The 25,076-nt window shown below is 29.7% G+C and overlaps 1 protein-coding gene across 2 annotated transcripts in view; it reads left to right on the top strand.

The window, feature by feature from the left end:
• Positions 1 to 25,076, top strand: part of MED14 (mediator complex subunit 14) — a 97,553-nt gene that overhangs the window by 22,243 nt on the left and 50,234 nt on the right. For both annotated transcript variants that reach the window (XM_067287077.1, XM_067287076.1), the window contains exons 4-11: positions 4,766 to 4,860; positions 5,096 to 5,174; positions 5,871 to 6,000; positions 10,728 to 10,768; positions 12,547 to 12,634; positions 12,719 to 12,826; positions 14,627 to 14,670; positions 23,421 to 23,509. In XM_067287077.1, the coding sequence (XP_067143178.1) occupies positions 4,766 to 4,860; positions 5,096 to 5,174; positions 5,871 to 6,000; positions 10,728 to 10,768; positions 12,547 to 12,634; positions 12,719 to 12,826; positions 14,627 to 14,670; positions 23,421 to 23,509 (674 nt within the window). The remainder of the gene's footprint in view (positions 1 to 4,765; positions 4,861 to 5,095; positions 5,175 to 5,870; positions 6,001 to 10,727; positions 10,769 to 12,546; positions 12,635 to 12,718; positions 12,827 to 14,626; positions 14,671 to 23,420; positions 23,510 to 25,076) is intronic.

Genomic DNA, 25,076 nt, shown 5'->3' with positions numbered 1-25,076 from the left:
TACGATTTAGCAAAGAATTAATTTTTAATTGAATTAAGTTAGTAACAATAATAATTTACGTTGAACATTTAATCATTTTGAATGGAATGTGTTTATTTTAGTGAGAACATTTTTCATATTCAGTACCAAGAAATAATTTGGTATATGGCAACTCATTATCAGACTAATCTTTTGATTGAAGGAGTTTATCTCTTTAGAGAGGGTTTCCTTCTAGTGTCGGCTCATTGTGATTGTATTTTTTACTTACATAATCTGGTGAATCACCCTTAATGTATCTTGTTGAATGCAGGAGATGAACTGTATTTATAAATTAGTTTGGTTAGTTAATAAACAATTATTGGTATTAGAAGTTTTAATTTTTTGAATAAGTCATGCTAGTATTTCATGTATTATTATTTCTTTTAAATTGTGTGATAAAATGAAATAAATTTAATTATTTTTAATGTCATATTCTGTGTTTTCAGTATTAACTGTTCTCATTTTTATTTAAATATGCAACTGTCTAATAAAGAAAAAATTATATTTTTGATTTTTGATTAAAAAAGTCTATTATATGTTGTTTATTGTAAAAGAATACTGTTTCTGTCATTAAGAAGCATATTTTTACAGTGTAATATTAAAATGTATTAAATCCTAACAACTTACTTGTTCTGTCAAATTTTTCAGTTTCTTTTTAATATTTATGAGATTATATTGAAATATTATATTAGAATATTGCATAAATAAATTTCATAATAAGAACATGCCATCTTCTGAAATTAATTGTTAAAATGATTTTATAGTTATAAGAAATATAGTGATTGATTTTTATGAATTATTAGTTAGCTAAGTTCTCTTCTTTCGAAGACACAATGTAGTGACGTAAACTTAAACACTGGGCGAATTTTTCATCCTTTTTATTCGGTTGGAACGCTTTTTTATTACATAACGCGTTTCGGGCCGATGCCCCTCTTCAGCCAACTAAACATTAAAAAGTGAGAGATGACTATATACAAATATTTAAAATAAATATCGTGACAGTATACATAATTAGTTTTTTAGAGGTTGTTACCTTCTAAATCCTGGTAAGAGCTTGTATACCGTTAAAAGCTGGTCCGTACCTCATTCGGTAGTTTAGACGGATGTAATAGTCCAAGGGTACGAATCTTGATAAAAATTCCATAAAAAAGGAAGGTTTAGTATCAGTCTGTAGAGGTATACGGGGTTATTCTTTCACAAATCATATTCGTGAAACCATACCTGAGATTCGTCTTCCGGTGTGTTGTCTAACACTGAGCTCGTACTCCTCCACCTCGACTGCGGAGCACGATCTATTTTTAATTTGCATATGTCTGGTCGAGCATTAGCAGGGGAATGTTCCTTTTTTTTTTTTTTTTTTTTTTTTTTTTTTTTTTTTTTTTTTTTTTTTTTTTTTTTTTTTTTAATAGGTTTCTTTTCCGATAAAATTATTCGGGGGTTTAGCGGTGATTTTTTTTAGAACATAGCACGTGGCCATTGCTATTTTTTCCCGCTTTTAGTATTTTTAATATTTGTCGCGGGAAAAAAAAAGCGGGAAAAAATAGCAATGGCCACGTGCTATGTTCTAAAAAAATCACCGCTAAACCCCCCGAATAATTTTATCGGAAAAGAAACCTATTAAAAAAAAAAAAAAAAAAAAAAAAAAAAAAAAAAAAAAAGGAACATTCCCCTGCTAATGCTCGACCAGACATATGCAAATTAAAAATAGATCGTGCTCCGCAGTCGAGGTGGAGGAGTACGAGCTCAGTGTTAGACAACACACCGGAAGACGAATCTCAGGTATGGTTTCACGAATATGATTTGTGAAAGAATAACCCCGTATACCTCTACAGACTGATACTAAACCTTCCTTTTTTATGGAATTTTTATCAAGATTCGTACCCTTGGACTATTACATCCGTCTAAACTACCGAATGAGGTACGGACCAGCTTTTAACGGTATACAAGCTCTTACCAGGATTTAGAAGGTAACAACCTCTAAAAAACTAATTATGTATACTGTCACGATATTTATTTTAAATATTTGTATATAGTCATCTCTCACTTTTTAATGTTTAGTTGGCTGAAGAGGGGCATCGGCCCGAAACGCGTTATGTAATAAAAAAGCGTTCCAACCGAATAAAAAGGATGAAAAATTCGCCCAGTGTTTAAGTTTACGTCACTACATTGTGTCTTCGAAAGAAAAGAAAAGAAACGAAAATACAAAACACGGTTTCCTCAAGATATAGCTAAGTTCTTTTAACAAAAAATGTCAAGTACTTTTCTTACACTATATGAAATAGATTTATAAGAGGATTAGAATAGATTTATTTTTTCAATGTCCGATGTGCCAGAAATAAAATGAACAGTGAAGATCAAAATTGTTCTAACTAAATAAGTGTATCTAACTTTCAAAAGTTAGATACACTATTCAGCTACTTTTCTATGTAATTGCCATTTTGATTTAGGCATTTGTCTTATCATGCACCAGCTTTTTTAAATTCTTATCAAAGAAGGTTGCCACCAGTTTGCTTAGCCAGCTCTTCATGCTGGCCTTCAACTCTTTGTTAATTTGGAATCCTTGCCCTCCTAACCGCCACTTCAAGTGAGTGAACGGATGTGAATCACTTGGTACTAAGTCTGGGCTGTTCAGTGAATGATCAAACATTTCCCATTTGAACTTCGCAAGGAGTTACCATGTCTGTACTTCAGTGAGAAGATGAGCATCACTGTTCAGCCCAAATTTAGCACTGAGTGATTTCTATTTGTTCACTCATTTGAAATGGTGGTTAGGACAGCAGGGGTTTCAAACTCTTTAGGAGTTAAAATCAGTGTGAAAGATTGGCTAAGTGACCTGTGGCAACCTTCATTGATGAGGGTATAGAAAAGCTGATGCCACGATATGATAAATGCTAAATCGAAATGATTACATAGAAAAGTAGCTGAGAAGTGTATATGACTTGTAAATAAAACAGTTCTGATCTTTACTGTTCATTTCTCCTCTGGCACATTGGAAGTTGAAAAAAATATTTGTGTTAATTTCTATATTAGTTACAATTGTACTATTCTTATTTCTAAACAACACATTTATTTTATCATATGATTTATTATTTAATATTGATATGTTTTTTGGGATGTTTAATTTTATTTTTGGGGGTTCTAAAATTTGAAATAAATGTATCAATTACACCAAAATAAATAAATAAAATATTTATTATTTATTTGCACAATTTTTTTAATTTTATTGCAAGCATGTGCAATTTTTAAAATTAATATATTATTAAAAACAGTAACATATTTTCTAAATTAAAAACTTTTGATTGTGAAAATATGAAGTTAAGATAATATATTTTCTCATGTTATATATTTTCAGCTTATATATACAGTGGTACCTCGTATAACGCACTTAATCTGTTCCAGGTGCACGTCCGTTAAGTGAAATGTCCGTTATACGAAACGCATTTTCCCATAGAAATACATGTTAAAACATTAATTCATTCTGCAGCAGAAAATAACCGTACTGTATCATAAAAAAATGAAAATGGGGTGTGTTCTTTTATTCCTCCATGTAACTCTGCTCGAGCGACATCCATTAAAAAATTCCTGCGGAACGCGTTCCTAAATTCCGGTGGGAGTGCACACCATCGAACGGCAAAAACGGCCGCTTGTAGCAGTAGTTTACGGTGGAAAGGAACATGGCGCCCTCCATGGCTAAGATAGTTTCGTTTCCAGGTCCATTATGTGGTTTTATGAATGAGAATTAAGAAATTGTGAAAGCACGAGTTAGCATATGCGGTGATGTGTCTTTATGAATTTTTTTCGAGACTATTTTGAATGCTCTTTCAACAAATAATCCATTTTATGGTTAAATTGAGACCCTTCTTTTGCCTGTTAAAGCTCATAGTTTAGAATTATAGATTCCTCCATCACGATACTATCGATAGTACGGGTGCTGCCATCTTTCTTTCTTCTAAATGCCTACAAACAGCAGCGCACTCCCGTAGTAGCAGAGACGCAGAGCGACCACTATTAAAGAACGCACTCATGGAGCAGTCACCAATTATGCCGGAAAGTTCGTTGTTCGCAGCCAGTCTGTTGCTCGAGTCACGTAACAGCCAAACAGAAAGTCCATTGTTCGCAGCATCCGTTATTCGAGGCGTACGTTATACGAGGTACCACTGTACATATATATAAGCTGAAAATATAACATATATATATGTTATATGTAACAAATTTAACACAAATATATATATCAATTTAAATAAATCAATTAATATGTAAATTTATTAACTACTTTTGAAATATAAGATTATTTTTTTAAAAATTTAACACATCATTTATCAGTATTAGCCATTTCATTTCATAACATGAAACTTGAAAGAATAAAAATGTTAAACTATTGAAAAATTATTATTAAAATATTTTATTAATTTATAAATAATACTTTCACAATAAAATCTGAACTGTGTTTTAGAAACTGGCCTAATAAAGTTAACTGGCCTAGTATATAAGATTATAATTTATGTTAAAAAGTTGGTGTATTTTAATAATTACATATCATATAAAAACATCCTATTTCTAAAACAGTTATTAATAAATAATGTTAGAAAAATAATATATTAATTAGCTGTTGTAGAGTCTAAGTCAAGTTGTTTATCTAAAAATAACAAATAAATATGATTTTACAAATTTTTTTACAAAGTGTATCAAATTATAAATTTATATTTCTGGCTATAACTTACTTATATAATTGTTTTATCTCATTTAGACGATCATGGCTATCTTGGACAAACAATCTTTGTTATTTGTTAATACTGCTGATGATTTGGCAATTATGGCTAGAGAAACTCTTGTTCATGCTAGGTATTTACATTATTATTCAATAACTTATTAAAGTTATAATTTAATTTTAAAATGAATGAATTTATAATGAATACAGAATATTTTAGGTTATTGTATTTAGAAATGTATTACAGAAAAAAGTCTCTCCCATTTTATTATCAGAATATTTGTTAATTAGAAACTACTTTATTTAATTTTTAATCTACCAATATTCTGATGGTAAAATTTATTTGATTTTAATTTTTTATTGTTACAGATTACCAAGTTTTCATATTCCTTGTGCAGTTGAAGTGATGACTCTTGGAACATATTCAAGACTTCCTACATGTATAAGAGTAAGTCTTGTATTTTTAAATGTGATTAAATGTTTTTTTAATTTTTAAGCTAAAAAATAGTATAAATTTTTATTATTTATATTCATAACATACCTTCAATATTTGAAAAATGTATTTTGATTAATTAGCAAAAGTTTTTCTTTAATATACAAATACTCTACAATACAACTTATTTTAAAATAACAATAAAATATTTTTCTAGTTTTTATTTTTAATTTATTAATGATTGATATCCATGGAATCAAATCATTATTTTTTTATACATTTAATATTAATATATTAAACAGTATACTAATATATACTGTATATTGATTTTATATTATTTTTTGTTTAATGTTAAGAAAATCTTTTCTTGGTACATTTTGTCTGACATTCTTAACTTTTCTGTTATTTTAATCCCTTATTTATTATGGTATGTTTTATCATTATTATTATTCATTATCCTTTCACAAATATATTTTCTCATCTTTCTATTTAATATTATATTTTCTTATTCTTATATTTTTATTTATTTTTTTCTTTTTATTAGTGCTATTTTATCTGATTTTTTTGGTCATTTTTGGCATTTACATTGTTTATATTTTGTTAATTACTTTCTCGTAAAAAATAATAAAACAACAAGAGTGCATTAATATATTACAGCTATTATAACAATTGTAAGAGACTAATAATATATTAAAATTATGTTTTTAATAGGATAAAATTGTCCCTCCTGATCCAATAACACCCAGCGAGAAGAAATCAACCTTGCTTCGTTTGGATCAAATCATTCAATATCGATTGGTTTCTTCAGATCTTCCTTCTCAAATGAGAAGTCTTCGAATAGGTAAAATTATGTGTATATTTTTATAACTACAATTTAAAAAAGAAAAAAACAAAATTTCTTAACCAAAGAGGAATAAAATCAATTTATTGAATTTTCATCATTTAAAAAAATATTCATATAATCAATAATAAATAAATTAATCTAATTAATTTATTTATTATTGATTATATGAATACTAATGTTACTATGTTACTATGAATACTAATGTTTCTATAAAAGTCTGCTGTAAAAAATGATATATTTATTTTTTACTATGAATTAATTACACTGAGTATACTGATTAAGTGTAATCTTACATTGATTTAAAATAAATTTTAAAAGCTGAAATACTTTGCTTGCTAATGTCCAATATCTGAAATAATTCACAAGAGAGGTTAAATTTGGACAAAACACTTTAATTTCCTGAAAACACCAATAAAATTTACAGTTAAACAAAAACAATTGGAAAACCAAGATTCTAATCTTGTATGATTGGCATTTTTTCCATGAGTTCTTTTATCTAATAAATTAACTATTTTAATATAAAATCAAGCATATGTTCTTGGAATATTTCTTGATTTAATTTTTTATCAAAATAAAAAATAACTAGTAAATATATAACACAAAATTATTTCTGTCAGAAATGATAAACAATATTTTTATATTTTTTAATGTATTTCCATTATAAATTTTCATTTAGTTTTTGTTCCATTTACTTAAATCAAATGTTTATTACTACAATTTTAGAAAATAGACAATAATGTGAAGCAAACTGTTTATATGCAGTTGATGAAAGTTCAACTGGATAGTGTCACAGAAATGAAACATGTCATTTTTGTCATTTGGTAGAACTTTCAGATTTAAAGATAATATAGATCTACATTATTACATTATGAGAAAAATAAACTGTCTTCACTATTAACGTTAAACCCTGATAATAGGTTGAAAACATTTGTTTAATAAACAATTTTTCTCAGCAAGCATTAGGTGATGAAGTAAGATTGTTAACTATAAGATTTTTTTGTGTTATTTATTCTCCACACCATTGCATGAAATAGCATCGGGCATATTTACTCCTGATGCTATTTTATGCTATTACTCTTTTTATAGCTTTAAAATTTCATCTATTCTTCCATAAATTACTCACTAGAAGATGAATGGTATAATTGTTGTATTTCATTTTTATATCTTTCCATCAAAAGATTGCCATTGCGGTTAACTGTGAGTTTAATAGGGAGCTTGTAATTATTCTAGGGATTTATTTTCAGTCAAAATCTTACAGAAATGCAGCCAGTTTTGTTCTGGTCTGTAGGGCTTGCTTACTGTCTTCTATACCCAAATAAATTGATCTAAAATTGGCAAGTATATCAGCAGTTTTAAATGCAGGTTGTTTTGTTTGTAAATTTAACTTTTAAGCGTAAGATTTTGCATTCTATTCATTCTATTTCTTATTTGTATGTTAAATCAAGATTAACATTTATCAGATTATCTACTCCAGTGATGGCAAATTTTTTCTGGAGGTGGGTTGAAACTGAATTTGAAATTTATTAACGCTAAATCACAAGTCAAATGTTTAATTTGAATAATTAAAAATGACGAAAAAAATGTCTACAAATTTTACTTTATTTAGCCTTTTAATCTATATGACAAAAATAACAATAAACTCTATATAAGTGAAAAGAAAATAATAATGTGATTATAATAGAAACAAATATTTTGTTTAACGAGAAATCTGATGTTGTTTATTTGATTATGATTTTTCTATCTGAGGTTCATAATTGGTGGCTTTTTAGAATATTCATGACAGGTTTAGAATCTTGCTTTCATACTACATATGCAGTTTTGAAAGCTATTAAATATTTTTTTATAATTTATAAAAACTAATTCTTTCTACAGATTCAATGGAGTACCTTGAAATTGTCACACGGGTCATAGGTTTGCCATCATTGATCTATTCTGCACTGTATCCCTGAAATTAGCAAAAATCTTTTGAAAGGAAGGTTGTGTTTTAGTCATACATTTCCAACCCAGTTTCAAGAAGTTTTTTTTAAAATTTTCTTAATAGCTATATATAATTTGCTATAAATTTTAAGGACTAATGCACTTATGTGATAAGGCCTTAAAATTGATAGCAAATTACATATGGCTGTTCAGAAGATTTATTACAATATTGACAAAAAGCAAATAATTGTCAGTTTTTTTTGTTTGTTTTTCTTTGTTTTAGACCTTTCTGCTCAGTGACACTAAGAGGTTAAGTCTCAATAAGTTATTAATGAATGATTGGCGTTTTTTGAAAGATCTGGATTTTATTTTTTAAAAAAAACTACATTTATTTTTAGTGATGCAAATGCATCTTATATAGCAGCTCCAACCAGAATGCTGGCCATCTGCATTGCTGAACATCAAAGAGATATATTCAGGGTTCCTACGCACCTGGAAAGTCAGGGATTTTCATTAGTGTTTGGAAAAGATCATGGAAAGTCAGGGAATTTGTCGAAAATTGTCAAAAAGTCAGGGAATTTGTCTCCTTAGCTGCCTTGTTGATTTCGTTTGCTAAATATGGCTGACCAAGCATAGCCATCTGCAGGTGGCAAGAAGTAATGCTGCAATCTTTAATAAGAAAATATACTAGAATCCGTTTTGAATCTGAAATGTCTTTTTTCACCATTCTGAAGCTATACAATTTTACAGTTGTGGATTAATAACAGGATAAACTACTATTATGTAATAGTGTTTAATTTTTAATTTTAATAATTCAGCAATTATAAAAAGATAAATTTGTTAATTAGAATAAAAATTAACTAATTAAAAATTAGTTTACAAACTTTTAAAACTTGAAATTGTAATTTATTACAATGTTCACTTCAAAATAGCTAAATAGATCAGTAAAAATCCGTAATTTAACTGTTTTTCACGTTTAAGACATTATACAACATAAAAAATTATAAATAGCTACCTGACATTTACAGTAAAATGCTGGCACCGACTAGTAGTTTTTTACATTTGTTGTTACGATTTTCCTTGAAAGTACTGTACTGCAAGTGTATTTTTCCTCCTCTCCCATTAATTTCCACAATTTCGATACCTAGTTTAATAATTAGTTTAACAGAAATGATGTTGGGTAACAAATATCCACTGATTTTGGCAAATTTAGGGATCATACCTGTAATAGATATACTGTAGTTATTTGAAAATTTTTAAATTTAACTTTTTGTTAAATTTGTTGCTGTTTAAAAAAGTTACTCTTTTTGTTGACAGATTGGTTTTAAAATTACATGTTTCTAAGTCAAGAGTTCATTTTAAGCACAGCACAGTACTATTTGTATATCAAAGAATACTGTTTGTTGATTTTATGCTATCTTGTATTTACTAGATGTACATACAAATAATAATGATAAATGATGATAAAATAAAAAGCTCATGTTTCGTTTGTTGCTTATTTTTTCATTACATTGAAGTTGTGGTATCTATCAAACATTTTTCTACAGGATGTATGTACTGTATTTTTTTAATGTGGCAATCTTTGAAACATATCAACTGTGCAAAAAGAGGGATAGATATACTCAATCAATGTTCACAGTAAATAAAATGCTGTTTTATTATGTTGATATGCCACACTGTAAGAAATGTGAGGGTCAGGGAATTTGGACAAAGTTGGTCAGGGAAAGTCAGGGAATTGAAAACAAAAATTTGAGTAGGAATCCTGTATATTGACCAAGCAAAGAACAAAGTTAAGTAGGAAGGTCTTGAGTGATAGTTTTGAACCTCTTTAGGATGAAGTGCAACTTTTAAAGTTTTGTACAGATTCCGGCCTAACTTTCATATGGGAGGGAGATGGTGCAGTTTTAATTAGCAATCTTGATATTTTCTGCTGATTATCATTCCAGAGGATGGACAGTGTTTGTTAGATCTTTAAAACAGCTTTTACACTTTTGGCACTGCTAGTTTGTAATTTATGCAATTGCTGATTTTTTCATTTATCTTTCTATTTTATTGAGCTTATATTTATTGTTTAGTTATATTGTGCTTTCACTTTTAATATTAATATTTTACTTTGTAAAAATTGAACATTACTGCATTTACATTTCAATTATTATTGTTCCATTTCTGTTCTGTCTGATGACAATATTGTGACAATTATCAAAAGTACTTTCATGTGTGTGATTTTTTTAAAATTAATTTTATTATTATTACTGAAGACAGTATTAATAATAAAATTAATTTTAAAAAAATCATAATTACTGTCTTTCTCATAATTACTTTCAGATATTACTACTAAAAAAGCCTAAAGATGGCTTTTTAGCCAAAAAGTGTTAGCATTTTCATTATATTTTTTACTTTATATTACCAGTTTGTTCTATCTTATTTTATATTTATTGTAATAATGTAAAAATTCATTATTAATCATATTGAAAATGTCTCTCTCAAAAAATACATTTTTTCCTATATAAAATAATTTTTGTTATCCATTGAATATCACAGGCACTTCTAGATTTTTAACTTTTCCCATTAATGCATGAGTTATTATATCTTACATAAATTAGAATTTCATTATTTTTTTTATTAATTTAAAGTTTTTATATAATTGTAATATGCAAAATATGATACAGATACGTTGAACACTTTAAAATATTTTCAACGAATATAATTATTTTTAATACTATAATTTTCTATTCAGAAAATTTTAAAAAATTAAATTTTTTTGTAAATAATTATGAATGTATATAATTACCTTTTATTTGTTTTAGAAAATGGAAGAGTAACATTTCATGTAGAGCATGAATTTGAGGTAAATTCATATTTTATTAAAAACAAACTGTGCTTAAGATACTATTTTGATTAATATTTCCAAAATAGAAAATATTAAATCTTTAATATATTTCTTTAGATATTATTTAATTTGTCACTGCAAATATTAAAAAAAAAATTAGTACCAAAACTCACCACTTTGGCACTACAAACAATGAAAAACAGTTTTTTTGCTTTATTTTACAGCTAAGTTTTAGATATAAAAGTGACCACAATGTTGAATGTCATTCTTATCAGCTACAATGACCATCACCTAACTATAATGTGCTATACATATTTTGTAAAGCTGTTTTATGAAATCAACAATATTGCTGTGGCTGTACTTTTGGAATTTTTCTATCTTGAGAATTTACGCTAAGGACCACTGACACCACAAGCTCTCAGGTGAACGATCACTTAATTTGAGGAAACTGGACATCTCAGATTTCACCCTGACCAAGGGTGCAAACTCACTTTATAAATTGCTGAAGGTATTACCACAGCACTGCTGTTGAACAGTTAATGAATAATGTTGCAGGCTTCAGTGGTACACATGCAATAGCACAACAGTTAGGTGTATCTTATGGCAAACTATAAGATAGTGAGAAAGTTGGTGCATTATTTTGCGTATAAAATCATCCACAACCAAGAATAGCTTGCTGCTAACATAGAAACCTAATTGACCTTTGCATTGACATTCCTTACCATAATTGAAGTGGATGTGTTGTATTTATGGAAGATTCTGTGGACTGACAAGGCATATTTTCACTTTAATGGAACAATGAACACTTGTAGCTATCAAATTTAGGCCACAGAAAACCCTTATGTTTTCCAGCAGATTCCACTGCAATTACTTAAAGTGACTGTCTGGTGTGAATTCACAGCCACATTTATCTTTAGATCCTACTTTTTTAAAGAAGCTAGTCTCAATGGGCCTGTGACATGCTCTGTGTTATCCCAGAGATACCAAGAGATACTCAGCACTTTTGTTGGACTTCAGCTGTAATTTCTACAGTGCCTTTAGTCAATCACTTTCTTGCAATATAGAGCACCTCTACATATCTGCATGTAGCAGTTTCTGCAACATTTTAATGACAATGGAGTGATTAGTTGTATGTTTCCAAATGCCTGACCACTTTTTTCTTCTGATCTTAATCCTTGTGATTTTTTTGGTTTGTTACACTTAGAAAGTATGGTTTATCAAGGAAATGGTGCAGATATGGCAGCCTAGAAAGACAGTTATCGCACTACATGTGAGAAGCATCAGAGGATCAGACAGTCAACCATTGAACCTTCACTTTAAACTTTCAGAATGGTGACCACATTGAGTGGTAGCACCTCTATTGCTGAGGTCTATATATCATGACTGTCTTGTGGAAGTAAGATATTTGTTGCTTGCAGTACTAAAAGTGTCATAGTAGCGAGTTTTGGTACAATTTATTTTTACAGAAATGCTTTTTGTATGTTCTAAAATTTCACATATCAGATTTGGTTGCATTTGGACTATTAAATATCTCTATAGACAACATTGAATAGGCATACTTTAATACTATCACTCATTATTTAGATTTTTATGTAATTTTAGTCCAAATTCTTTTGGACTGAAATTAGATTATATAAGAGTATCTAATTTATTGATGGCAAGTTTAGTTTAGTTTTATTGATATTGGCTAAAATTTTAAATTTTATTTTTCAAAAGTAACAAGAACAACATTTGAAAAAGTTTAAAGATAATCTCAATTATATTCTTAAAACTTATGAATAAATATTTATTGTTAGGTATCATTAACATTAATGGGAGATGGTCCACATATACCATGGAGATTGTTGGATATTGATGTTTTAGTAGAAGATAAAGAGACTGGAGGTGGGTTTAAAATTTAATTTTTCAAAAATAATGATTTTTCTGTTTATATATAAACTATTTATTCTTTAATAAATTAATATTTAGATGGAAAATCATTAGTTCATTCACTTCAAGTGCATTATATTCATCAATTGATTCAATCTAGATTAATAGACAATCCAAAACCTCTGCATGATTTGTACAGTTGTCTTCGTATCCTTTATTTCTTAATGATGTTCATTATAAGATATGTAATATATTTGATATTGTTTTTTAATCCTGATTTTAGACTTGATAAAAAAAATTTTTAAATGATTTTTAATTACTATAGTCTTTCTTGTTTTTATTATACATTATACATTATTCTTTTAAACAATCTTTAATTAAATAAGAAAAAGTTATGCATTTTGTGCTTTATTTAAGTAATGAACTATTTTAAATTCGATTTTATACTGGAATAAATATATTTAACCAAAACTTTGTAATTGGCTTCATATATTTATATTGAATAATTTACAAAGTAGTCATTTAAAAACCAAACATATGTAATTATAGAAATGTGACTATGATCCTGGTGAGTGTGGCAATTATCAAAATGGAAGCCAGTAAAGACGAACAGTATGCTGTTATGCATTTTTTAACAGCTGAAGATGTTGGAAGCAGATAAATATATAAGTGGCAAAAGCAGTATATGGTGATGATTGCATTGGTCTGACACAACTGCACATATGATGACAATGGTTTCTAGAGGACTGTACTTCCCTCAGTGACAATGGTTGACCAGGATAACCACAAAAAACTATGGACATTGTTGTTGTGCATGTTGAAAAATTGATTTGGGTAACTGGTGTCTCACTGTGGATGAAATTGCATCACTATTGGGTCTGTATCACTGTACCATCCATCACATCATTATCAACAGACTGCAGTATTGGAAAATTTGCACTCAGTGGGTTCTCCACAACCTTCATGATGATCAAAAGATTATCACATGGTCATTGTTCTGCAGCATCTGCAGTTGATATCAGGTCTCAGTGCCTATTTATGACAGGCATTGTGACCTGGTGCTATCATTACCAGCCCAAAACAAAGAGGCAGATATGTCAGTGGAAACATGCTGATTCCTCACCACTAAAGAAGTCCAAGGCCATACAGAACAGTGCAGGAAAGGTAATGATAACATTGTTTTTTGATCAATTTGGGCTGCTACTTATTGAGTTCCTGTGAATTCTAACTGCTATGTTGAAACACTCACAAAATTGCAGTGAACAATAAAGTCAAAATGCCCTTGGAGGGTATCATTCTGCTCCCCAATAATGTCTGACCACACACTACCAGATCACATTGCAGAAATTCAGATGGCAAGTGCTCACACAATATATAGTCCTGACATGTCCCAATTTGATATTCATGTATTTGGTGAGTTGAAATGTGCTCTCAAAGGTCAACAATTTGACTTGGTGTGAAGGCTGCCATTCAACAATGGTTCCAGCAGCAACCCAGAGAATTTTCCACAGAAGCATTCTTTGTCTTATTTTACATTGTCTTAACAAATGCAGTGACAATGTGTAGCCGACTCAGTATGATTATCCACCATGTGTATGGTTTTTAAATCACTGTCCTTTATATTATAAGTTAATTTTTTAATTTTATTTGAGAAATATATTTAAACTGTTAAAAAAATAAAAATAATCAATTCAAGATATATAACTGTAACAAAACTCTAATGCAGAAAAGAACAGAAAATTAAATGACTGCAAGTTTTAAATTCTCTTTGAACAATTATATTTATATCAACTGAATAAATATTTGAAAATAAAAAATTGTTTAAAAGCAATATTTTAAAATTACTTTTGAACAATGTGCAAATTCTACTAAATTTAAATATTGTTGGATATCATAATTTAAAAATAGATGATAATGTTTTAAAATATATTTATAAATTAAATCATATTTACATAATAAGTTCCATTATTTCTCTTGTTAAAAACGTTTTCTTAATTATAATATCAGATTCATTTTGTCTTAGTCTTCAATTAGAAGTCTTACACTCTCAGGTAAATATAAAATAATGGATTATAATAATGCAATACTTAGTTTAAAAAAATCACTGTTTAGTTTTAAGTATGATTAAAAACTCTATTCTCTACAAACAAAATCTTGTTATATTAGATTTTTTTCTATTTAGTAATGAGATTACTTATTATATGAATAAAAGTAAGATAACACAAAAAGAAATGTGAAGAAAAAAACATAATTTAAAATGAAAATAATTTTATATTCATTTTACAATATTCAAAATTGCTGAATTAAAATAATTTATGAATCCTTTTAATATCATTTGCATTTATCAAGAATCCATTTAAAATCATTGGTTATGACAGGTTTTTTTTTTTAATTAAAGATTATGACATTGTCAATAGTCTTCTAGTGTTTAGATTAAAAGTTCTTGACATATAACCTTTTATAATTTTTTATTTAATTAAGATAGAAAATTTAAATAGGAAGTGATGTGTATATCACTTCCTATCTAAATTTTCTAGGAGTAATATCTTTTACCAATGAAAATAAATTAGATTTTTATCAAGAACATATGCTAAATATAATAATGATACACTTTACCAATGGACAAGAATCACACATTTAGTGAATAACATTGCATTAAATATATCATTTTTATATATAGCCTATAAAAATGAATTACTTGTATACATGTATACAAGTGATTCATACACAAGTAATATACATGTGTTCTGATGAAGTGTATATTTATATATATATATCAGGAGTTGCTCTGAAAAATTTTAAAATATTGCATTTTGCCAGTTTTTAATTTTTTTTCACCACTTTAAATTATTGCCACCAGTTTTACTTACTAATTAATGCAGGTGTTGGTAGCCTTATCAGTTTGGCATTTGGAAAGCAAAAGAAACATGTTTTTTTTTTGTCACTTACAAGGAGAGGGTCAGACGTTCAGGTCTCCAATTCAAACAAAACATAGCAAGCATATAGCTCTAGACACAATCAGCTCCTTGTCCAAATAATAGGACCCACTTCTGAAGTGTTTCCAAAAAACAGGCCTCTGAAAATTGTGTTTAGCTTATAAGTCTTTGGAAGTTTTGTGTTTCTGGTTAGCGATAACCAAGTGGATAAAATGTTAGGCACTGGAACTAGACCAGCGTTTCTCAAACTGTGAGTTGAGACCTAATATCGGATGTGTTAAAATTTTAATGGGTTGCGAAATGATACTATCTTTTGCAGAAATATTTGTAATACTTGTTTTACTGAAATATTTTCTAAGAACTAGGGAACAATAGATGCATCTGTTAAGTATTGAAAATTTTTAACAACTTTTTGTTATAATTATTATTGTCATTTAGTAATAAAATTAACATTATAGAATGGATATATATGAAATTGATTTTTCTTTTCTATTTTGATATTATTCAAAATAGATATTTTATGTAAGGTCATAGTTATAAAATCATTTAAGTTGCAATAGTTTTGAAAGTGTTTTTTTGTTTATTCAAACTTTTAGGTTTATTGTCATATAAAAAATAAATAATGGATGAATTTTGGCAGAAATGGATCAATAAATAATTTTTAACGAATTTTTTTTTTTTTTTTTTTGTATATACAAAATGAAATTGACAAAATCATCTTACAATCTGAAAAGTACATTTTAAAAAAAGGTTCTTAATGAACCTTAAGTTTATTAAAAAAACTTGTAATATTTTTCAAAGTAAAATAGACTCCTGAATAATTTGGAAACAGTATGTTTCATCTGCAATTGTCAGCCTTACATTTTTAACTAGTTAGTTCAATTTCAGTTTTTATTATTGAAATTTAAGTTATTTGTTATAAATCAAAATTGGCCTGAACTGCTCTTAATAGAAATGAGCTCAATGTTACATTCCACACATAGAAGTTATTAATGCATAATTTTATTTTGTTATATAATATACAGTGGCTCCAGTTTACCACGTTTTTTAAAAATTTTACATTATAAACATTTACATTTGAGTTGCTGAACCATTACAAACAAATATATTGGGTTATGTGAGCAAAAAGTTTGAGAAATGCTAGGCTAGATGATATAGGTTTGAACCTTCCAAATATTAGTTTAGTTTTATTTATTTATTTTTTTTGTGTGTAACATAATTATTTTATTATTTTGTCGTATCATTAGCATTATTATTACTACTATTATTCCTCACATTTAAAACTTATAAAATAAAAGATTAAAAATTGTAAGGTCTTTTTCCATTTAGCGAAAACAAGTCTCTGAGATTTAACTCATTACGTTGTTAAATCAAATTTTTAATTTTTTGTATATATATATTTTTTTTTTCAAATATTGTGGTATTGTGACATTTGAAGTGTAACAAACATAAGCATATGAGGAAATTGTCCATAATATTAACAATTAAAAAATAATATGCTGTAACTATGCTATACTATTTTTATACCACTTGTCTTTTTTATACATGTGCAGTAATGTCTGAAGCTTATTCACTTGCAAATTGCAAACATCTGGCCCTCTCCTTGTTAGCAATAGGAATCATTTCTGAATAATTTTTTAATGAATAATTTAGAATAACACATATTTTACATAGTATGTATTTTCACACATTTTACGTACTATGTAAAATATGTGAAAATAAATGTGAAAAAATAAAAGTTTTATTTAACAACATAAAAGAGTTAAACCTACAGAGGCTTGTTTTATAAGCTTTAAACATGAGGAATAATAATAATAATAATAACTCTCCCGTGGTCACCACCTGGTCGTGGTGGGAGAGCCCAGTAATTTTACTGATCCATAGGGCAATGCAGGTTGGAGCACAAGCTCCTGGTAGGGACACCCATGCCAGTAAGGTCTATGGGAAAAAATGAAGCTAAGAGTGACCACACACCCACATTCTGTGGAGATATGTATCATGGTAGTAACCAGATCTAAATGTGATACCGGCTCGGACGTCGCCTGGGTTAACAAGGTCCACGTTCATGAGTTAGGCAGAGGCTCACGTTCGAAAAATAGGCCACAGTCTCCCTTGGTTACCGGTGGCGAAAGCAGCACCGGCCCAAGCATGGCTACTGCAATGCCCTCAACAGATGTGAGGAACCAACCCAGCCTTCGTGTTTCTGTGGCAATGCATCCACAGACCACAAAGGCTGGAAAACCACGCCAACGGATGAAATGGACAGTAGAAATGAACGAGTTTATCATCCGTACTTATTACACCATCACAAAACTCGAAACAAACATGACAGCATACAGACAACAACTACACCATAGATTCACACAACAGTATTCTCATCTCACTGTCACCGAACAAAGGGTTGTTGATCAAAAAAGAACAATTATACACAACAACCTTATTCCACAAACAACACTTGAACTTATCAAACAACAGGTTGCTGATCAAATACATCAACAGACAGAAACATCTAACATTAATGAAGATCATGTAACCTGTCAGGATAATCCAGCAACAAGCATTGATAATAACACACATACAACAATTACCACTAATGATACTACAGACACTTTTTCATCCATCACTGATAACATAGACATGGATTTAGTTAATACACTCTCACTTATATTTCAGGAAACACTCACTAAATATACAGGCACAGATCCCACACAACGACCACGAATACCAAAAATCAACACGTCAAAGGAAGTAGGAAAAACACTAAATTATGTAAACACTCACTTACTACCACACTACATTCATTCAATTTCTACACTCGCAGACATTCATACATTAGTTTATGCTGGGGCAGTCGCAGTAGTGACACACCATGGACTGAAAGTACAATCACAGACAAATACACAGAAAACACAATTCTATCACAAGCCTGCCTGGCAGAGAAGAATAGAAACACAAATAAATGACATTAGACAGCAATTAGGCAGACTGACACAATACACTAAAAACAACATAACACCCAAATTAAGGAAACAGCTCAAAAACATTTTTAAGAAAATAAAAACACACACAAAACATGAACATCACAACACACACATTACAGAATACATTGATACACTAAAACAAAAACTTGCTGCCAAAGCACGTAGACTCAAACGATACAAAACATGTACACTACGAAAACAACAAAATAAATTATTTACAAACAATGAAAAACTCTTTTACAGACAAATTAATAACAAAGCAAACACTGATACACAGCACAGTGGCACACCAACAGAAGAAGAACTCACAACATATTGGTCTTCTCTTTGGTCCAGTGCTGTCACGCACAATGCTGATGCAGGCTGGATCGAGGAGGAGAACAGAAACTTGCACAACATACCAACTATGCCCTGTGCTGAAATAAACATACATGATTTCCAATACACTGTTAACAGAACACACAACTGGAAGACACCTGGTGTAGACAACATTCACAATTTCTGGTACAAAAAGTTCACATCACTGCACCAGGAACTAGCTAAACAGCTAACACACATCATCATCAATCCACAAGACATGCCAAATTTTTTTACTCAGGGCATCACCTACATGAAACCTAAAAACAACAGTACCACAGACCCCACACAATACAGACCAATTACATGTCTTCCAACACTCTACAAATTATTGACACCCTGTATCGCAAACAAAATATACAAACATGTTGAAGAACACGACATTCTTACAGAACAACAAAAAGGTTGCCGTAGAAACCACAGGGGATGCAAAGAACAGTTACTCATAGATTCAGTCATTCTACGGCAAGCACACAAACAACACAGAAACATACACATGGCATATATAGACTACAGAAAAGCATTCGACAGTGTTCCACACAGTTGGCTGCTACATATTCTACACATGTACAAAATACATCCATCACTCATTGCATTCTTTCAAAACACTATGCAGCACTGGAGAACAACACTACATCTCAGGGTTAGTAACACTTCCATACAAACAAACCAAATTTTCATTAGGCGAGGAATTTTTCAAGGAGATTCCTTGAGTCCTCTCTGGTTCTGCTTAGCCCTGAACCCATTATCCAACATGTTAAACAACACGCAATATGGTTACAATATCAGACACGAAAAAACAACACAGTTTACACTGTCACATCTCATGTACATGGATGACATAAAACTTTATGCATCCACACAAAAACAACTTCATCAACTCTTACAAATCACACATTCATACACCAAGGACATACAAATGGAATTTGGCCTAGATAAATGCGAAACACTTCACATAGAAAAAGGAATCCTGAAGAAAGAAGATTTTGCACTTGGAAATGGAGACGTTATTGAATCCATGGAAGAGGGCGAGTTCTACAAGTATTTAGGATTCCAACAGGCCAAACTAACAGAACATACACAAATAAAACAAAGATTAATTAAAGAATACCAAAGTAGGTTAAATGCTATTCTCAGAACACAGTTAAATGCAAAACACACAGTCAAAGCAATAAACACATATGTCATCCCAGTACTCACATATTCTTTTGGAGTTATACATTGGACTCACACAGATCTTGAGCAACTCCAAAGGAAAACAAGAACTACACCTACTAAGCATAAACAACATTATCCTAAATCCGCCACAGAAAGATTAACCCGTCCACGTAAAGATGGCGGACGTGGCCTGATTGACATAGTTAACCTTCACTACAAACAAATACAGTCACTGCGAGAGTTTTTCTGCAAGAAACAAGAAACATCACAATTACATAAAGCAGTAACTCTAGCAGATTCAAATAACACACCATTAAACTTACACTCACATCATATGGACACAACACAACATATAAAAGGCATAGACACCATTAAGCAATTGTGGGCTCAAAAGGCACTCCATGGCAGGCATCCTTACGACCTGGCCCAGGATTTTGTTGACAAAACTGTGTCAAACAGCTGGTTAGCTCGGGGATGCCTCTTTGGGGAGACGGAAGGATTCATGATCGCCATACAGAATCAGGTCATAAATACTAAAAACTACAGAAAACACATACTCAAAGATGCAACACTCACAAATGACACATGCAGAAAATGTCACATCATGCCAGAAACTATACAACACATCATCTCTGGTTGCAAGCTGTTGGCACAGACAGATTATTTACACAGACATAATCAAGTAGCAAATATAATACACCAAGAGCTTGCAAAGAAACACAAATTAGTAGACATCCACGAACCATACTACAAATACATTCCACAGACAGTATTGGAAAACAACACGCACAAAATGTACTACGACAGAGCCATAATCACAGATAAAACAATTTACCACAACAGACCTGACATCACACTCATTGACAAACACACTAAAATCACATACATTATAGACATATCCATTCCAAACACTCACAATATACAAAACGCATGCACTGAAAAAATTAGCAAGTACACAGAACTCGCCCAGGAAATAAGGCATCTGTGGAGGATGGATAGGGTGCTTATTGTACCTGTTGTTCTCTCCTCTACAGGTGTGATACCACACACACTGCACAAAAGCCTGGGCATATTACAATTGAATAGAAACACATACATCACACTACAGAAGGCCACTATATTGAATACATGTCATATTGTGAGAAAATTCTTGAATACAGACACACACACACTGATACACTTCTTTAATTTCTGTTTTGGTTACTATGCCTTGACTTTGGTCCGGCATAGTACACAGCCGCCGGTGTTAACCGAGTATATCTCACTTACCCCAACATAATAATGCTAATGATAACGTAAAATAATAAGATAGTTATGTTACACTTTTAAAAAAAAACTAAAATTGTGAAGGATTGAACCTACATTACTTAGAATCTTATCCACCGGCTGTTGCCGGTCATAGATATGAAACTTCCAAAGTCTTGTAAGCTAAACACTCAATTTTCAGAGGTCTAATTTTTGGAAATGCTTGAGAAGTGGGTTCTATTATTTGAACAAAGAGCTGTTTGTGTTTAGGGCTATGTGCTCATCAAGTTTTGTTTGAATTAGAGACCTGAACATCTGGCCCTCTCCATTAAGCAATAGGAATCATTTTTGAATAGTCCAGAATAACACATATTGTCATGTCAAAATTTTTTGTTTTAGTATACTGAAAAAGGATCCAAGTGGAAAAAAACCACCCCAAAAAATTCCCCAAATTTTGTCAGTTAATAAAAAAGCTGCAATCTAGAAACACTGGGCGGCATTGCACAAAAACTGCCTTCAGTTCTCAACATCTCTTCCTGTTTTTCTGCCCAAACTTACCATGTGACATCAAGAAATCGCTAGGTGTGTGGTATGCGCGACTCCCATTGCATGGGATCTAGACATTCTACTATTTTTCCTGAAGTGTTTTGTGATTCAGTTTTAGACTGAACGTTGGAATAAGCAGATTAGGGTTTTTATTGCCATTTACTGTCACCAGTATTATATTTTTATCATCACTTTAATAAAAATATTGCAAATGGTGATTTTGGTGCTAAGCAGCACGATCCCTGAGATATATACTAGTAGCCCGGGATGCTACATAGTGGGTGTTCTAGCAGCAGCAGTGTGATTCCATGGTATAAATAAAAAATTCCTATTAAGCTAGACTCCAACCAATGCCAAATTCTATCAGGCTAGATATGGCTAATTACTAAATAAATTATTCAACCAATTTGGCACTAGAGGGAGACGTTAGGCACCATCTCGTAATAACTTTAATAATTATAATTTTTAATTAATTAATTAAAATAATTTAGAACTACTAGAAGAAAAAATTGGCCCAGAGTGGAACTCAAACCCACAACTCCTGTAATAACTGTCAATGGTTATAACATAAGTTTATATATCAGACATGGGCAAATGCGGCTCTTGCTAAAAGTGTTAATTTCCGTTTTTTATTATTATTTTTACAATTTTATTTTTATAATTTTGTGAAAATATGTTTATTAAAAAAATTCAATATTTGTTTTATATTATATAATAAAATCGTGCACCTTACCATACTATTTGCCACGACAGTACAGATGCGGTTCCCATGCATTTTGCAATACCTACATTTCGGCTCCTACTGAACTCTTGCTTGCCCACCTCTGTTATATATGCTAGAAGAGGAGATCAGACTGGAGGTCTGGATAGCGTAACTGGTAACGCATCTGCGCGGTAAGCAGGAGTTGCAGGTTTGAGTCCTGCTCCAGGCCCGATTGTTTTCTTCTACTAGTTTTAAATTATTTAAATTAATTAATTAAAAATTATAATTATTAAAGTTATTAAGAGATGGCACCTAACGCCTCCCTCTAGTGCCAAATTAGTTGCATAATTTATTTAGTAATTAATCGTATCTAGCCCAATAGAATTCGGCATTGGTTGGAGTCTAGCTTTATAGTATATCAGGTCTAGCAATGTTATTTATATAAATTCCTATTGCAAATAAAAATAATAATATATACTGTCATAAATAAAGTATAGTATTAATTTAAATAATGGCTGAAAATCATCGCTAGAGATGCCCCCTAGTGTGCATTCTAGGCATTCTGTGACAGATTACAGATATACAAATATGGCATCAATAGCTTATATAAATAGATATATATTTAATATATATCTGTTTATTATATATTCTTTATATTTTATACCGATTATAATTATAAAGAAAATTTCAATGTTTAAATAATAGAAATTAACTAAAATTTTTAACACTTCATTAAATTTTAAATTATTAGTGTTATTTATCTTTTCTCTTTTCATTATTTACATAATATGGAAAATTGCAGAAGTGATTAATTTATTCTTCTATTAATATTTACATAAAAATATAATTTTTGATCTTATAATAATTCTATTCAGGTTTTAAGATTAAAAAAGGAAAGATTAGAAGATTTCATTCGTGTTGAAGAATATATGGCTGGTAGTCATCTTGTTGTTTCATATTGGAGGTATATTTTACATAACTAAGAAATTTTATGAAGTATGAATTCAAATAGCAATCAAATAAAATGCTATATTTTAATAAAATGATTATTTATTGCTAAAATTAATGTTAATATATATTATTTAATTAAAGTATATTACCTATTTATTCTAATATTAGACTGACTGTTAATACAGTTAGATTCGTTAAATGATGATTATTAAATCAGTAGAAACAAAACAAAATAAAATAAGCAAATTTTAATGAAATCTTTAAATTATTTCATTCTGATTATAAAGAAAATTAAGATATTTAAATAAAAGGAATTGACTAAAATTTTAAATATTTTCATCAAATTTCAAATTATTAATTTGTATCTTTCTTCCTTAATTTTTCATTATTTGCATAATTGTGAGATTACAGACATTATTCATCTATTTTTCCAGCGGAGTTATAGATCGATTATTTAGGTGCTCATTTGGTGATGTTTCCATCTATTTTATCATTAATAAATATTTCAAAAACTTCATCAATAATTCCAGAAATAGAATAAGAAAATTAAAAACAAACAGTAAAATTATTAGTTAATTATTAAAAAATGTCATTATTAAATTCTGTATTAGCATTAGAGCAGCAAAATAATAAATCTTAGTGTTCTGGACACAGCAGCAAGACTTGTCTCTTTGCAATACCAATGGCACAAAGTAAGAATGTACTGTACATATTTAAATTTAAAAAAATGGAGAAAAATATGTCTGAGGAGGATAAAGCCAGAAGAAACTGATGGAAATTCTGATACACAGATCAGTTGTAAGATCTTGGTATAGAACTAAGGTTGGCAACATATGGCATGTGTGCCCAAAGTGGCATGTGAGGAGAAATTGTGGCATGTAACATATACGATTTTGATTTATAATTGTCGTTTTCAGTCATCCATTTAGTTTATCATCTGATTATCCTTTTTTTCAATTAGCTTCTTTACATTTATTCTAATTAAAGCATATTCATTTAATTTCTTTAAATATCATTATTCAAAGTCTAAAACTTGCTCATGCATAAACATTTTTAATATTATTATTATTATTATTATACTTGATATTGATTTATTTTAGCCTTTACAAAAAGTTTTATTTACCTTAAATAAAAGAATACAGCATGAAAATTTCAACTGCTAAAACCAAAGTAGTGACATTTAGAGGCACAGAGCCAATATGCAGCAAAATTGTAATTGATAATACAATTTTAGAGCAAGTTAATAATTTTCTTTATCTAGGATGCAATATTTCTTATTAAGGTGAGAATGACCTAAATAAGCTCATAAAATTTTTACAAATATTAGGAATAATAAATAACACTTTAAAACTACACCCTGTACAAAAACATTCCAGACTAAAATTATATTAAACTCTGGCTCTTCCGACTCTCCTGTACAGAAGTAAAATCTGGGTCTTAAAGAAGAAAGATATCAAAAGACTACAGGCAGCCAAAACGAGGTGTATGTGCCAAACTTCTGGATATACACTGCTGGATTATTGTCGAAATAAGGATATTTTGGAGGAACTCCACATGCGGCCATTAATTGAAAACTAGAT

This window comes from Centruroides vittatus, unplaced genomic scaffold (assembly GCF_030686945.1).
Source record: "Centruroides vittatus isolate TY-2023 unplaced genomic scaffold, ASM3068694v2 scaffold_435, whole genome shotgun sequence".
Taxonomy (NCBI): Eukaryota; Metazoa; Arthropoda; class Arachnida; order Scorpiones; family Buthidae; genus Centruroides; species Centruroides vittatus.
Note: the sequence above shows the minus strand (reverse complement) of the source record. Positions and strands in the feature narration are given on the sequence as shown.